This window comes from Papilio xuthus, unplaced genomic scaffold (genome assembly GCF_000836235.2).
Source record: "Papilio xuthus unplaced genomic scaffold, Pxut_1.1 DF826159.1, whole genome shotgun sequence".
In the NCBI taxonomy this organism is placed as follows: Eukaryota; Metazoa; Arthropoda; class Insecta; order Lepidoptera; family Papilionidae; genus Papilio; species Papilio xuthus.
Window position 1 is genome coordinate 896,404 of NW_013532490.1, and position 14,448 is coordinate 910,851.

General features: G+C 34.8%; 1 protein-coding gene across 7 annotated transcripts in view; it reads left to right on the top strand.

The window, feature by feature from the left end:
* The first annotated feature begins 199 nt into the window (after window positions 1-199).
* The window catches only part of Wnk (Wnk kinase), a 37,372-nt gene continuing 23,123 nt past the window's right edge, over window positions 200-14,448 (top strand). For 5 of the 7 annotated variants that reach the window (XM_013319268.1, XM_013319273.1, XM_013319272.1 and 2 more), the window contains exons 1-6: window positions 200-275; window positions 3,052-3,771; window positions 10,421-10,537; window positions 10,709-10,840; window positions 11,309-11,464; window positions 13,469-13,559. In XM_013319268.1, coding sequence (XP_013174722.1) covers window positions 3,478-3,771; window positions 10,421-10,537; window positions 10,709-10,840; window positions 11,309-11,464; window positions 13,469-13,559 — 790 coding nt within the window. In that variant the 5' untranslated portion in view covers window positions 200-275; window positions 3,052-3,477. The other 2 variants (XM_013319269.1, XM_013319270.1) reach the window with 2 other exon arrangements.

Genomic DNA, 14,448 nt, shown 5'->3' on the forward strand with positions numbered 1-14,448 from the left:
GTTTTAGTAAGTGCGATTCTACAACATAGCGTAAACAAAAAAGTAGTTATTATTTAACACTTTCAATTTGTTTTTATTAATAACCCGTATAATTAGTAATATCCATTTATAAACAAAACTTAGATTAATAAGTGAAAGTAAAAGAAAATTGCGAATTGTGTTGTGCTGATCAATGATGACCCACTTTTAATGGTAACAATTTTTTTTCAAGTAGCAACATCGATGTACTGATTGTGCAGAAGAAAAAACAATGGTGTGATTCCAGATTTTTATTTGTAAGTATTTATAGAATGAAATAGCAATTTAGTTATTGTAAAAGGTTGTGTGCTTATAAAACTATACAAGTTATCGTCTTACTGGAATCAAAGGTATATAACGAACCTATTACTTCTTAATTTAGTGTTATAGGGTTTGACGTTTTGTCAATGCGATTTTTACTCTATTTATTCAGCTTGATTCAGCTATGCGCCATTCTAAGTGCAATAAAACGGCCTGTGTCTGCGGATTTTAGAACATCTTTAAATAAAACGCGATGTATCGCCAGTGCAATGGTTAGAAGTCTGACGTTGTGGGGTCGTCTCGAAGTTATGACACCCGCATATTGTGTTTTTCAGTGTTACATTTTCTCGGTGCCGGCACCTAGATTTAGTTAATTGATTGTTATTTGTGTTATTTTCCTGATACTATGGACACAGATCAATCTGCTGGTGACTTGTTTTGGTAGCGCTGCATTCCTCGGGCCTCTTACGTGTCAGTTGAATCTTAAAATTAGTTTTTCAATGCGACATCCGCGATTAATGTTATTCAACACGATTTCGTAAATATTAACATGTCTACAACGTTTACAGCATGATTATTTGTCTTTCGGCTTATAAAAAGACTTAAAAGTAAAAAGAAAAGTCTTAATATTTAATTTTTAATTAATTTATAATAGTAAACATAACACTTATTGGCATTACTGTAGTAAAACTTTACGAATCTGACAACAATCAATAAGCAAAGTAATTTAATTCAGTTTATTTATTTTTTTATTAAATATCCAGTGAGATTTTTAACAATTTTTCACAAGATCTGAGAGTTTAGAAGATAATTTGCTGTATGCTATTACTATTTGTTTTGTATGGAATTATAAGTAAATTATGTCATGGTTAATAGATTTATTCATGATAATTACATTACAATAGTGTTTAACTTTATCAAAGTTGTAACTTTCATAGCAATCATGTTATTTTGTAAGAAGTAGTACTATTTCGGAAGATATATAGGATTTATGCAGTTTATAAAATAATCATTTAAACACTCCGAAAACACACTTGATACTGTCCAGTTATACACATTTTTTTTATGCCTTTGGCTGCCAGTAATCCAGATTATGAACATCAAAATGGTTATAAAAGAATGTGTCACTAAAACTGCTACCGGTATAACTATTTTGTTATTTATTTGTCAAAAGCACAATTCAGAAGCCAACAGCATACAATATAATGGTTGATATATATTCAAGCTTAAATGTGATAAAAATTCTGTTAAGATTTTAATGATTAGGCATTTAATTTCCAACAGACAATATCATCTTGAATCAATTCATAGGTCAAATATAAACAATTTTGCAAATTGTTTTAAGGAATTATAGTTTTGCATGAATTTGCTGTGTAGTTATTAAAAAAATTGTATGTATATGTTTCTTACATAATAACATTGTTAACTAAAGCCTTAAATAATAATCCCAACTAATACTGCAATGCAAATTACATAACTCATATACATAGCTTATAGTAGTATTTTATTAAATAACAAATACATAATAAACATCAATAAATTTTATTGAATTTTTTCTAATAATCTCAATTTAATGTTACTTATTTTTTCTTATAATTAATATATATAAATAATTATTATATAAATAATTACTAGCTGTCGTCCCCGAATCTGTTCGCGCGGAATTAAAAAAACACAATTATTAGCATATGTGTTCTTCCAGACTATGTTCTATATATATGCCAAACTTCATCGAGATCCATTCAGCCATTCTGGAGATACCTTGTAATAAACATCCATCCATACAAACATTCACATTTATAATATTAGTAAGATTATAAATTAAGGTTACTATATTTCTTTTTTCTAAACATTATCATTGCAATTTATTGCCGCAGATTCTGTTCACCTTTACTCGAAACTACGAATAGAATTTTATCTCACTATTATCTGGTTTAATTATGCATAATTTGTGCCCACTCTAATTTCAAGAGATGCATATCACAGCAGGTGACCATTAAGATATAAGATAAAAATAGTTTATATATTAGTAAGATCTGTGAATATTTCCACAATTAATTAATTTATATCTTGGATATTTATATGCAATATAAAATAGTAAATAAGAGATTGCTTATAGGAGTGTTCAAAATTGTTGTGACAACTTGTAAGTGTTTTTCTTTCAGTTTAAGTTTTTCATTAATTGAGTAGTTGTTTTAGGAGTTAGTAAAGGAACTCTGGAACACATGTATTTTAAACCAAATAATTGTGTACCTTAAAATTTACAACTCTTTGTTAATTCTTGCTTTAATAATAATGAGAATTCTTTTTTTCATGCTTCAACATCTAATTATTATACCCCCTATTATACAATGCCCCCTATTATGCAAATAATTGCACACAAATAAATATATAATTAATTTTGTTATAAAAGAAAACCTTACCAAAAAAACTTTGTTCGGAAATCATTCTATAAAACAACATCTGCTGGTTTTTTAAGCAATAGGATCATTATTATTTTTATCAGGTTGTATTGTTATTGTATATTAGTCATCCCTTCATTGATATTCAAACCTTGTATTAAAGTTAAAAGACCTTGTAGCTTAGATGTTAGTATACACATCAATGTAAGGTCTCGGATTCTTTTCTATATGAAGGAAAATATTAAAAATAAATATGAAAGATGAAATGATTTTATTTTTACACAATTAGCGACTAGAAAACTTTGTAAATAAGAAAGAGAATATTTCAATGAGAAGTTGGCTGTATTTTACATATTTTTTTTTGTTTCAGATAACATCAAACAAAAGTCCGATCCTGCAATAACTTTCCAAAATCTTCCTCAAGACTGTAACAATTTAGATTTTAAATGAATTTTTGTTGTTTAACAAATGTATGGAGTCGCTAAGGGATGCCAACAGTGAGAGAGAATCAAAAGACGGAATTAGTTATTTATTTATTCATTTAATAATTAATATTATTAGTTTGTAAATTTTGTTTCATCGGCCCACTATATGTCCTATATTATAAGGATTAAGGGTTCAGAAATGTATATTACAAGTTATTATTCTCGAATGTAATGAAGTTTGTGAGTTTTATTTATTCTTATTTAATCATTAGCCGAGTTAGGTATTTAATGGCGATTGAATTAACATCACAATGGATAACAAAGTTAATATAAGGGACGTCAGATTTTTATAGTCATTTGATGGGAAAAGTATGGACAATATGGCGTCGAACGTGTCAGTACGTAGCACTAAACAGAGGAAAGACAATTTAATCACAAGGAAGCAGGATAAAAGCCCTGAGAAGACGATCAGGGGCACAAGGGGTGCTTATCGGGGGATTCCCTCAACTTCGAAAAGAGATGAGGAGACGGACACAGGGTCTTCAGAGAGGCTGGACAGATCGAAAAAGTTTATCTCGCAGAATAAGAGTAGCTATGGGCTGGGTAAGAGGCCAGATTTCTTGAAGAATCGGAATGTACACCTTGCTTCTTCGCGGTATGGCCAGGTGAGTTTACATTTTAATTTATTTTCTTTTGATACTGTTTTAATTGGAAACTGTTACTTTTACAACTGATTTTTATATTTGGTGGCATCAAGCCAAAGTTCATTTCAACGTTATTGAACTCAAAGAATTTATAAAATATAACACAGAAAATTAATTATAAGTGTTTGTATACTTGTACGATATTGCATAGTATTAACATAATACAAATACCAAGAGACTCGCAATGATCGTGTGAATCCAATATTTGATAATATGTGTTTGTTTTGACGATTTAACCAAATAATACTTGGATGCAATTTACAAAATTATTACTTTAAGATTATGTAAGGCAAAGAAAATGTTAACGCTATTAGAGATTTTTTTTTACGTTTTATAAGCCAGCGCTTGACCACGATCCCATCTGTTAGTGGAGATTTGGTCGAAAGATGGTACGCGCTAGCTTAGTAACTGCCTATTCACTCAAAACAATCTATCAATTTTGGTGGAGTGTACGCATAGGAAGGGGAAATATCTTTCTGTGTGTCTCCTCCATCGATTAAAGGAAATGCACCTACAATTGCGCGTTTCTATAGGCAGCCATCGCTTTGCCATTTCGGATAAATCAGTTGGCCGTTTACTCGTTTGCTAACTTATAAAAAACACAGGGTCGTATTGGTACCTTTTATATTTTTTAGTATGAAGGCGTATAAAAATTTACATATGATGTAATATTAGTGATTGTTTTTATAGTTATCGTCAGCATGAAATGCGCGTGTCTATAAATAGTTTGCGGTGAAAAAATGCGGTCTGTCCAGCGGCGTGACGTCTACGCTTCGGCACCTTATCAAACCGATTGGCAAATGATTGACTCATTCGATGGCGCTTAGATATTATGTACGTGATTGTACTGTTTATTATAATATTCACACTTTATAGCGGCTCGTCGTTTGTGAATACCTTTTTCGCGCTAAATGATACCAACAGGACTACTATTGTGCGAAATTAAGAGCACTCGTAAAGTGTGAATGGCACTATACTTGTACTGTCACGTACAAAATTATTAGTACTATTTGTATAAACGTGACTTTTTTAGTACTGAAGTACAATCACGTTCAAAAATGTTATCATTTATTAGAATTAATATCTGTTTATTATTTAGCTATGCGGTGAATGTGAAAACTAGGTTGGATAACTGCGGCGGTAAAGGGTTGAAATGTGGTAAAACTTGCATATTTGAGATACCTGCACTGCGGATTTTAGTATATTTAAGTTTTTAGAAAGAAACATTTTATTTTTCTTTATATTCGAAATTCAAAAAACTTTATAAATTTTTAATAAAAATAAACCTGTAATTTTGTGTTGTTTTTGTAGTAACATAATATCGTGAAAATCGTGAGCAAATAAAAAAAATCTAAAGAGATTTCGCAAGTAAGATTGTGCTAATGTATAGGAGACGAATTTGCTGACCAAATAACTGGTCGTGGAAGTAAACAAATGAGCTAATATTAGCTAGCTATAACTTCCAGGCTTTGATTTAGGACTAAGACCTATAAAATTATATATCGATCTTTTTATTAAAATAAATTCTACTCTAAAAGAAATGCTATAATAAATAATAGTTTAAAGTCTGTCTTTTAGAGTAAAACTAGACATATTTGTTCATTGTGTATTTCTCGTGTAATGGTAATTGTTCAATTCTGAGAAACATACAACCAACAGTTGTGTTTCCTGGACACACATTGTCGTTGTAAATACTAGCTGTTACCGGCGACACCGTCCGCGCGTTTTTTAAAAAAACTCCGTAAGTAGCATACGTGTTCTTGATCTGATCATCTAACAAACATCCATCCATCCATTCACATTTATAATATTTTTAATTTTTTAATTATTAAAACTATGAAATAAATCGAAATAAGTTAGACGTAATTTGATAAGTGGGTAGTCGAAAATTTACATTCGATATTTTTATTAGATAACCTCAGAACCTATCCTTTACTTAATTAATGAAAAGCAACAACTTAAGTTTATTTTTTTATTTGAAATCAAACCCATATTTTGCGGTTTTAAAGTTAATTGATTCGCCGGTGAATAGTAAACATGTCTAAGCACGTATTTGACCTCTTAAAAAGTCACGACTAAAACAGGAATAGTATTCAGTTTTTGTAATTGCGTAGTTTTTAGGTGATAAGTAAATATATATTTCCACTTAATTGGTATTTATTAAAACTTGACCTCTGTTGAAGATTTTTTTTTTCTTTTCTAAGAGAACATACATAAAATATTTGGAAACTTTAATTATAAGTACTTCGTGATGTAGTATGCTCTTCTTATACATTCTAAATCATCTACGTACAGTCGAATACGTCGAAACTTCTATAAAGGTATGCGTCCATTGGCCCGCGCCGAACGTACCGCACATACGGCCCGCAACAAAGTGCTTGTTGATAAGTGCCGTATTTCGATGCGGGCGGATAATTTACGCTGCTCTATGTAAAATCAAGTAATTTATAGGCCTAGTCACTCCTAGCTTAGGGTAGGCGCCTAACCCCTCAGTGGGGACTTTTGTGATTTGATGATGATGATGAAAAGTCATGTAAAGCAAACTGAAATTCGTTGCGACCCGTTTGTGCGGTGCGTCCGGCGCGGGCCAGTGGGCTTAGCGAGACTCATTGTCTGATCTCAACGGACGACCTCCATAAGCGACAAAAATATCGCGGTCCCTTTTACTCTTAGGGTTGATTGTATCTTACTTTTTACTTTAATTAAAAATGAGTAAGTTTAGATGGACCTTTTTGTTGCTCATGTAACTCCAGATCGGCTGAATGGATCTGAATGATATTTGGCAAAGGAATAGATGACAGTCTGGAAAGTGCTACTAACTTTTAAATTTTGCACAGAGTCGTAGGCGATAGCGAATAATAAACTTGAAAAATGTAATGCGGATGAAAATGTTAAGTAGGCCAGTATTACTGGCTGTGGCTTTAGTATTAGGGTACATTTAGACAAAAGCCGGAATCGTACGAACGCTCAGCCGTCACGTCGGAGCGAGATAAACTTATGGGTAATATATACGTCTGTCTCGCTCTAACGCGACGGCCGAGCATTGTTCGTACGATTCCAGTTCATGTCTAAATGAACCCTTAGTTTGATATATTTTGCTGTCGCATATTCAAACAGCGACATTAAATGCAGTGATATAAGTAGAATTAATCTCTCTACGCGAAGACTTACAAGCTTTATGTACCAAGGCCTACTATGTCCACTTTTATTCATAGTACATGTATATAAACTTATACATATAATTTTAAGTATATATCGTGTTGTATGGATATTTAATCCTTATTTACTAAACAATAATAGCCGATATCGTTTAGAAGTCTTTGTACCTAATCTTACTAATATTATAAATGCGAATGTTTGGATGGATGTAAATACAAGGTATTTCCAGAATGGCATGGATCTCGCTAACATTTAGCATAGATGTATTTTTTTTTTTAATATCAAAAGGTGGCAAACGAGCGAGCAGCCACCTGAAATCGCTGAAATAGCGAAGTGACTGCTGCCCATAGACATACGCAATTGCATATGCGCTGCCTACCTTTAATCGACGGAGGAGAGGATGCACAGAAAGAAAATATCTTCCCTTTCCATGCATCCTCTCATCCGTAAAGTCCACTTCCACTTCCCATCCTTTCCTTATAAAGAAAAGGATGGGAAGGGAAAGAGGACTAAATTAGGCCTCCGGGACGCACACTCATCAGACGAAACGCGGAACTGCTTCCACTTCACGCCTGTCTTCTGTGTGGTCGTGGTATTTCACGGGCGAGCCGGGCCGATTCGTGCGAAGATGTTAAAGCGGGCTCTACCACTGTTAAATATAACATGGAAAAACACATAGGCTACTAAGTTTTTTCAACCCGGGACGTAGTCGCGGGCGATAGCTAGTTTGAAGATAAATAGCAATTATCACCTTTAGAACAATCGGTAAAAACAAAGTTTTTTAATTTTTTTTTGGAACTTACCACATCTAGTTGCACAACAGTCATTATCGTCATCGAAAATCTGCACCTCAACAGCGTCATAAAATCTCTTAGTTTACTTTAATAAAGAAATTTTCCGATCGAACTTTCTGCCAATATTTTTTTCACAGTCATAAATAAAAAATATTGCAGCAAATTTTTTATCATGCAAAAATAGATATGCACCAGAAATTCGAAGACGATAAAAATGAATCGGCTGACGTTATTTGTTACGTACGATCTTGTTACTTATAGCAAAGTTATCTTAGTATAGCAAATACTAGCTATCGCCAGCGACTCCATCCGCGCGGAATTAAACAAACTTAATTAGTAGCCTATGTGTTCTTCCAGACTATGTTCTACATCTGTGCTAAATTTCAGCGAGATCCATACATCAGTTCTGGACATATCTACAAACAAACATCCATCCATTCAAACATTCGCATTTATAATAGTAAGTAAGATTATAGACAGATGCTAGCTCAAGCTAGAGGATTAAGAAATAGACAGGAGCTGATTCTCAGACCTACTGAATATGAATTTAAGTTTCATAAAAATCGGTCTAGCTGTTTCGGAGGAATATGTTATCTAACATTGTGAGATGTACGATGTCGGGATATAAAGTTGTATGTTCGCAAAAATGTTGATTTTTACTCTTTGATTTTTTTTTAGTGCTGCATTTTCCGATGATATTGCACAAACCAGAAATGTTTACATTCTATTTCTGTATCTACTCTACAATTGTTTGGACAGTGATTGAATATGTTTCGATATATTTACTAATTCAGCAAATTGTGTAAATTTACACACGTGTGAAATAATACACAAATAAATGTAATTATTTTGCTGTTAATAATATAGTAATTATACCTTTTAATCTGTTGTCCTCTTTAAAGTTTCCTTATTGCTAAGGATGTATCCACCGATGTCCAATGTAAAAGCAGAACGAGTATAAAATAACTTAGTACTATCCAATGTATCCTATGCGTAAGACAAAAGAACAATCATCTCTTTCATTCCATTAAAAGAAAACAGAGATATATATATTTTAGGTGCGTAGCTGTCATCCTCTCCGTTTCCGCGGAACTATAATACCTGATAAGCCTATGTGTTCTTCCAGATTATGTTCTACATCTGTTCCAAATTTCATCAAGATCCGTTCCGGAGATATATTCGAACATACATCCATATAAACTTTCTCATTTATAATATTAGTAAGATTATGTTTCGGCGCAAGCCTGTATACCCCTAACACGGAAATTCGTGTTACATCTCAAGCATAATCTGTCTCCAATTGCGAGTCAGTTAAATGTTCATACAGGATAATCTGTTCCCATACACATGTAGAGTTACGTGGTCACTACATCCTGGTGAGCTAACTCTTGTACTCATTTATTCCAATTGTCGAAGCTATCAAACTATTTGCAGGCGAGAGTGCGGTCCGTGTACACAGCATATTTTGATTTGTTTATAAAAGTCTTCGTAACGTCTACATGATTGTTTAGTTTTCGAATTTATATCGCTATCTAATTACACAAAAAAAAATGAAGATTGAGTAAGTAGATTAAAAATAAAATTTACTTTATTCATTGTATTTCATAAATCATAAACTGTTGACCAATGTCTAGACGTCTAGCGTTCGTCGCGGCGGTGATTCGACAGATTGTCCTAATTCATGTCATAGTATCTAATTACCGCGAACGTAACATGTAATTTGAGCGCGCGACCTTTTCTGTCAGCCCGGAATGTTACATCAGATGTATAGATAAGTTTGGAGACGTTATCAAGATCCTTGCTCAGTGTACGTTGCCCGAGCCGCTAATGCGCACGCGTAGATGCGCGCGCGCACTCGGTCCGTATGCGTACGCTTTACATTTGTCAATGGATGCCTTGTCTGTTTTTTGATGATCATTGTAATTTTCGCGCGTCTTTTACTGAGTGATTGACTGTGGAGATAATTTGTTAGATGTTAAATTAGTTATACTAGTTTAAAAACGCTAAAGGATTAATAATCGGAACTTTTTTAATACATTAATTTTAAAAAAATGAGTAATTTTTGTTGTGTAAAGTAGAAGTAACTAAAATAAATGCGTATACTCCCAGGTAACAATATTTTCGTAGATTTGCTCCACTAGACAAGAAACAAACATGCTTATTGTTTGCCAAACATTTGTGGTACTTGTTGAAATTGGAAAAAACGTTATTTGGCGGATAATACATAAGAAAATACCGGCACTTGTAGATAATTCGATAAATATATACATTAACGTGTCAAGATATAAACATACTGATTCATAATGATGATTGAGTAGCAGAGACAGACAGTCGCAGCTTGAAATAAATCTCCAAACAAGATGATGAGTACCTAGAATAGGTACAGTCAGCTGCATAAATATTTATACATTTATTTAGATACTTGTACAGGCCTTATGTTTTAAAAATATGTATTCACGTATACTTCAATAAGAAATATGCACAGAAGCGTATGGATAATTCATACATCTTTTTGAATTAAAAATGTTTGTACTAAAGTTTTGCAATTCTTTACATATTTATGTAGCTGACTGTACAGAGCGTTGAAGTCTAGTAACTTTTATTCAATACAAATCAGTTTTCACTAATGACTAATACATTTGAAATTGTGACGTCAGATGACATCGGGGCTGCACGGACACGGGCACCAGATATCGCAGCCGGCGCACCACCTCGACTCCACCGTTCTGCCCGCTAAGGAGAAAACTGTGCACGGCAAGGAGAAGACCTTCAAGGTAAACTATAAGACCAACTCGGCTTCAGTTGGCACATCTGTAAGAAGAGTATACTGGTGTCGGACGTGCTAACTCAAATTCTTGATCGGGACCATCTAAGAGGGTAGACTGAAACTGTTATTAACATTGTTATGTTATGTAGTTGTGATGTATTGATGATGTGTTGTACAGGTGGTGATGGGTGGCGAGGTGGGTGTGATGAAGACGCCGGTGCTGGGTCCGCGGCCGTACAACGCGCTTGCAATCATACACACGCAGCAGAGCAACACCTTCGATATGCTAAACACGCTCACCACCAGTGTTGTGAGTACCTCTACATACATACATACATACACACATTCACACACACATACATACATACTGTGCTAAAATATACGCTAAGCTTTGTAAGCAAACATCACAACCAAGATTCAGACTAGTTGCGGAAAACATTCTGTTCATATTATTTTTACGTAATTTTATCGGACATTTTTAAAATATATAGCGGTATAATGGCCTTTTATAGTGTCGTCACTTTATTTACAAAGTTTCAATATTGATTTGGTTTAGCAATGTAATATTTTTTATATCACAAAGTGGCAAACGACCCTCTTCCACCTAAATTCGCTTAGCGAAGCGTTGCCAACCTTTAATCGACTAAAGAGAGGATGCACAGAAAGAGGATGTTTCCTGTACCTATACGTCCTGTCCTCTGTCAAATCCACTTTCCCTTCCCATCCTTTTCTTATAAGAAAGTAATTGAAAGAATGATTTGTTTGTATTGTATTGCAGGCCAGTCAGCCGGTGGTGGGTGTGGGCGTGGGCGGGTTCCGGCGGCGCAGCTCTGGTCAGGGCGCGCTTGCCAGCTGCGACCCAGAGCTGGACGACAGCGGGAACAAGCTCGTTGCACGACTGGAAGACGATGCCTTCATCTCGGAACAAGATCTGGTCAGTGGAAACTAACAAAAATACTAAGTTTTTCTGTCTCTGTTCTTTCAAAGAGAATTAATGTGATGGCAATATGTTTTTAAACAAGTATTTTAACAGTGGAAATCCACACTAAAGATGAAATAGGAAATCAAAGGAAGGGAGGTCATCATTATCATCAGCACAGTCTCGGAGCGTGCCCTAAATTAGGGGTGATTAGGTCATAGTCAACCCAAGTCAACCCTGGGTCAGTACGGGTTGACTTCACACATACCTTTGAATTTCTTCTCAGATATGTGCAGCATCACGTCGTTTTCCTTTACCGTAAGAACGTCGGATAATTGTACATATGTTAATCGAAAAACACATTGGTACATAGCGGGATTCGAACTCAGGATCTGCAGATTACACAAGTGTGGTGAAAGTGACAAAACATATCATCTGTTTAGATCTGCTTTTTGAGGTCTTGATACTTGTAAATACATTTTTACGGCCACAATTTCAATTTCCATGGTCCATCAACTTGAACCCTTATCAAATATTGGCATAACATCTGTGTCGATAACATTGTTATCATTAACGCCATCTGAGATAAGCGCATATTGATGACTTTGATCTTGATGACGTCATAATAAAAAAACGATTTCATTCTTAAAAACACTATCTTATTTTCCAATGCACTGAGAATTGCTGTTTGTGTTACTATGGGAGACACTTAAAGTAGATTTTATACTAAATTAACACTAAGCGAGTAGAGAGTAAGAGCGTCGGTGGCTCAGGCTCAGGTCAAGCACTTGACTTGCAATCTGCAGGTCCTGGGTTCGAATCCCCCCATGTACCAATGTGTTTTTCTATTTCTGATTTACATATGTACATTAGTCCGACGTTCTTACGGTGAAGGAAAACATCGTGATGCAACCTGCACATATCTGAGAAGAAATTCAAAGATATGTGTGAAGTCAAACAACCCGCACTTGGCCGGCGTGGTTGACTATGGCCTAATCACCCTTAACTTAGGGTAGGCTCCGAGCCCCTCGGTGGGGACGTATAGTGAGCTGATGATGATGATCTCTAAGCAGAATTTTGTAACGACTTCCGGTTGGCAGAATATTTAGGCTTTTAGACAAATTTATCTTACTTACTATTTATACTATAAATGCGAATGTTTGGATGGATGGATGTTTGTTAGAAGGTATCTCCAGAACGGCTGCATGGATCTCTGCAATTTGGCATAGATGTAGGACTTAGTCTAGCAGAGTCGCGGGCAACAGCTAATACACATAGTTGACAACTTTTCCGGGGCGTCTTTACACAGCACAAGCTCTAAGAGTCAAAGAAATGCTAGTGGAAATAGGAACTAAGTCCTACATATTGCTAATACGTGATATTAAATGTATAAAAAGTGTTATCGTATATTTTTGCAACACCTGCGTCTCAGGTAACAGCCAGCTGTGATACGGCATGTCGAATTCAAGATATTATTTCATAATATATTTACGTTTTCTTAATAAAACTAACATCCGTATTATATATTTGTTCATTATGTATAGCTATAATTTATCAATTAAATACTAAGTTCACTTAAAAAGTTAATATTCCTACGATTAAATGCAGGTTAGATTTATTGTCTTGAAGCCTATATTACTAATTTTTTTTGTAATTTGAACTAAACAGTAATGCTCTTTGAGTCATTTGACAAGACATTTGTCAATTAGTTAAAAATGTATAGTGAGAATTGGCAGGGTAGGGGACGTATAGGAAGGGTAAATCTCCACTTTTTGTGTGTGGATTAAAGGTTGGCAACGCATCTGCAATTGCCGATGTCAATGGGCAGCGGTCACTTCGCGGATTAAGCGAATTCAGTTGACCGCTTCTTCGTTTACTATATATTATGTACTATACATACATAAATATTCTTAAAAATAACTGATATTATATTCCCATAAAAATGACCCTAATTAAAAAAAATTATCATATTAAGTTTATTATATAATAAAATAAATGTTTTTATCAATATTGTTGCAGGAAGAGAACATACAGATCGCCACAGCGACGGAGAAAGGTCTGCCTCACGCCGACGACACGGGGGGTGAACAGCCGCAAGAACAACAGAATGGTAAATAAACAAGAATTAATTAAAAAAAAAACAATAAAAAATACAAGTATCTCCCCGTGATCCATGCTAGTATTTGCGCGTATGCTTGTAACCACGTAGTTTGGGTTTGGGATATTTTATGAATATTTATATATAAGAATTTTTCCCTAGGTGACATAATTAACCTCAGAATTAAACCAAGATAGAGGTAAACAATAAAGTATTAAGTAAATGTAAAAGGAGGAGAACGTCGGTGGCTCAGGAGTCAAGCGCTTCACTTGCAATCACACTTGCAATCTGCAGGTCCTGGGTTCGAATCCCTTCATGTACCAATGTGTTATTCGATTTACATATGTACATTTACTCGACGTTCTTACTGTGAAGGAAAATATCGTGATGCTGCACATATCTGTGAAGAAATTCAAAGATATGTGTGAAGTCAACCCGCACTGGGCCACGGTCGGTTGACTATGGCCTAATCACCCTTAACTTAGGGTAGGCTCCGAGCCCCTCGGTGGGGACGTATAGTAGCTGATGATGATGAAAATTTTTTATAAAACATCGAACTTGGGGCCGCGATATTTTTCTCTATTACCCACGTTTCTCGCTTAAAGACGTCTTCAATCGTGACCAGACAATAACTCTCGCTTATAGAGGTTTCTCGCTTATTGAGGTTTCTCGCTTATTGAGGTTTCTCGCTTATTGAGGTTTCTCGCTTATTGAGGTTTCTCGCTTATTGAGGTTTCTCGCTTATTGAGGTTTCTCGCTTATAGAGGTTTCTCGCTTATAGAGGTTTCTCGCTTTTAGAGGTTTCTCGCTTTTAGAGGTTTCTCGCTCATAGAGGTTTCTCGCTCATAGAGGTTTCTCGCTCATAGAGGTTTCTCGCTCATTGAGGTTTCTCGCTCATTGA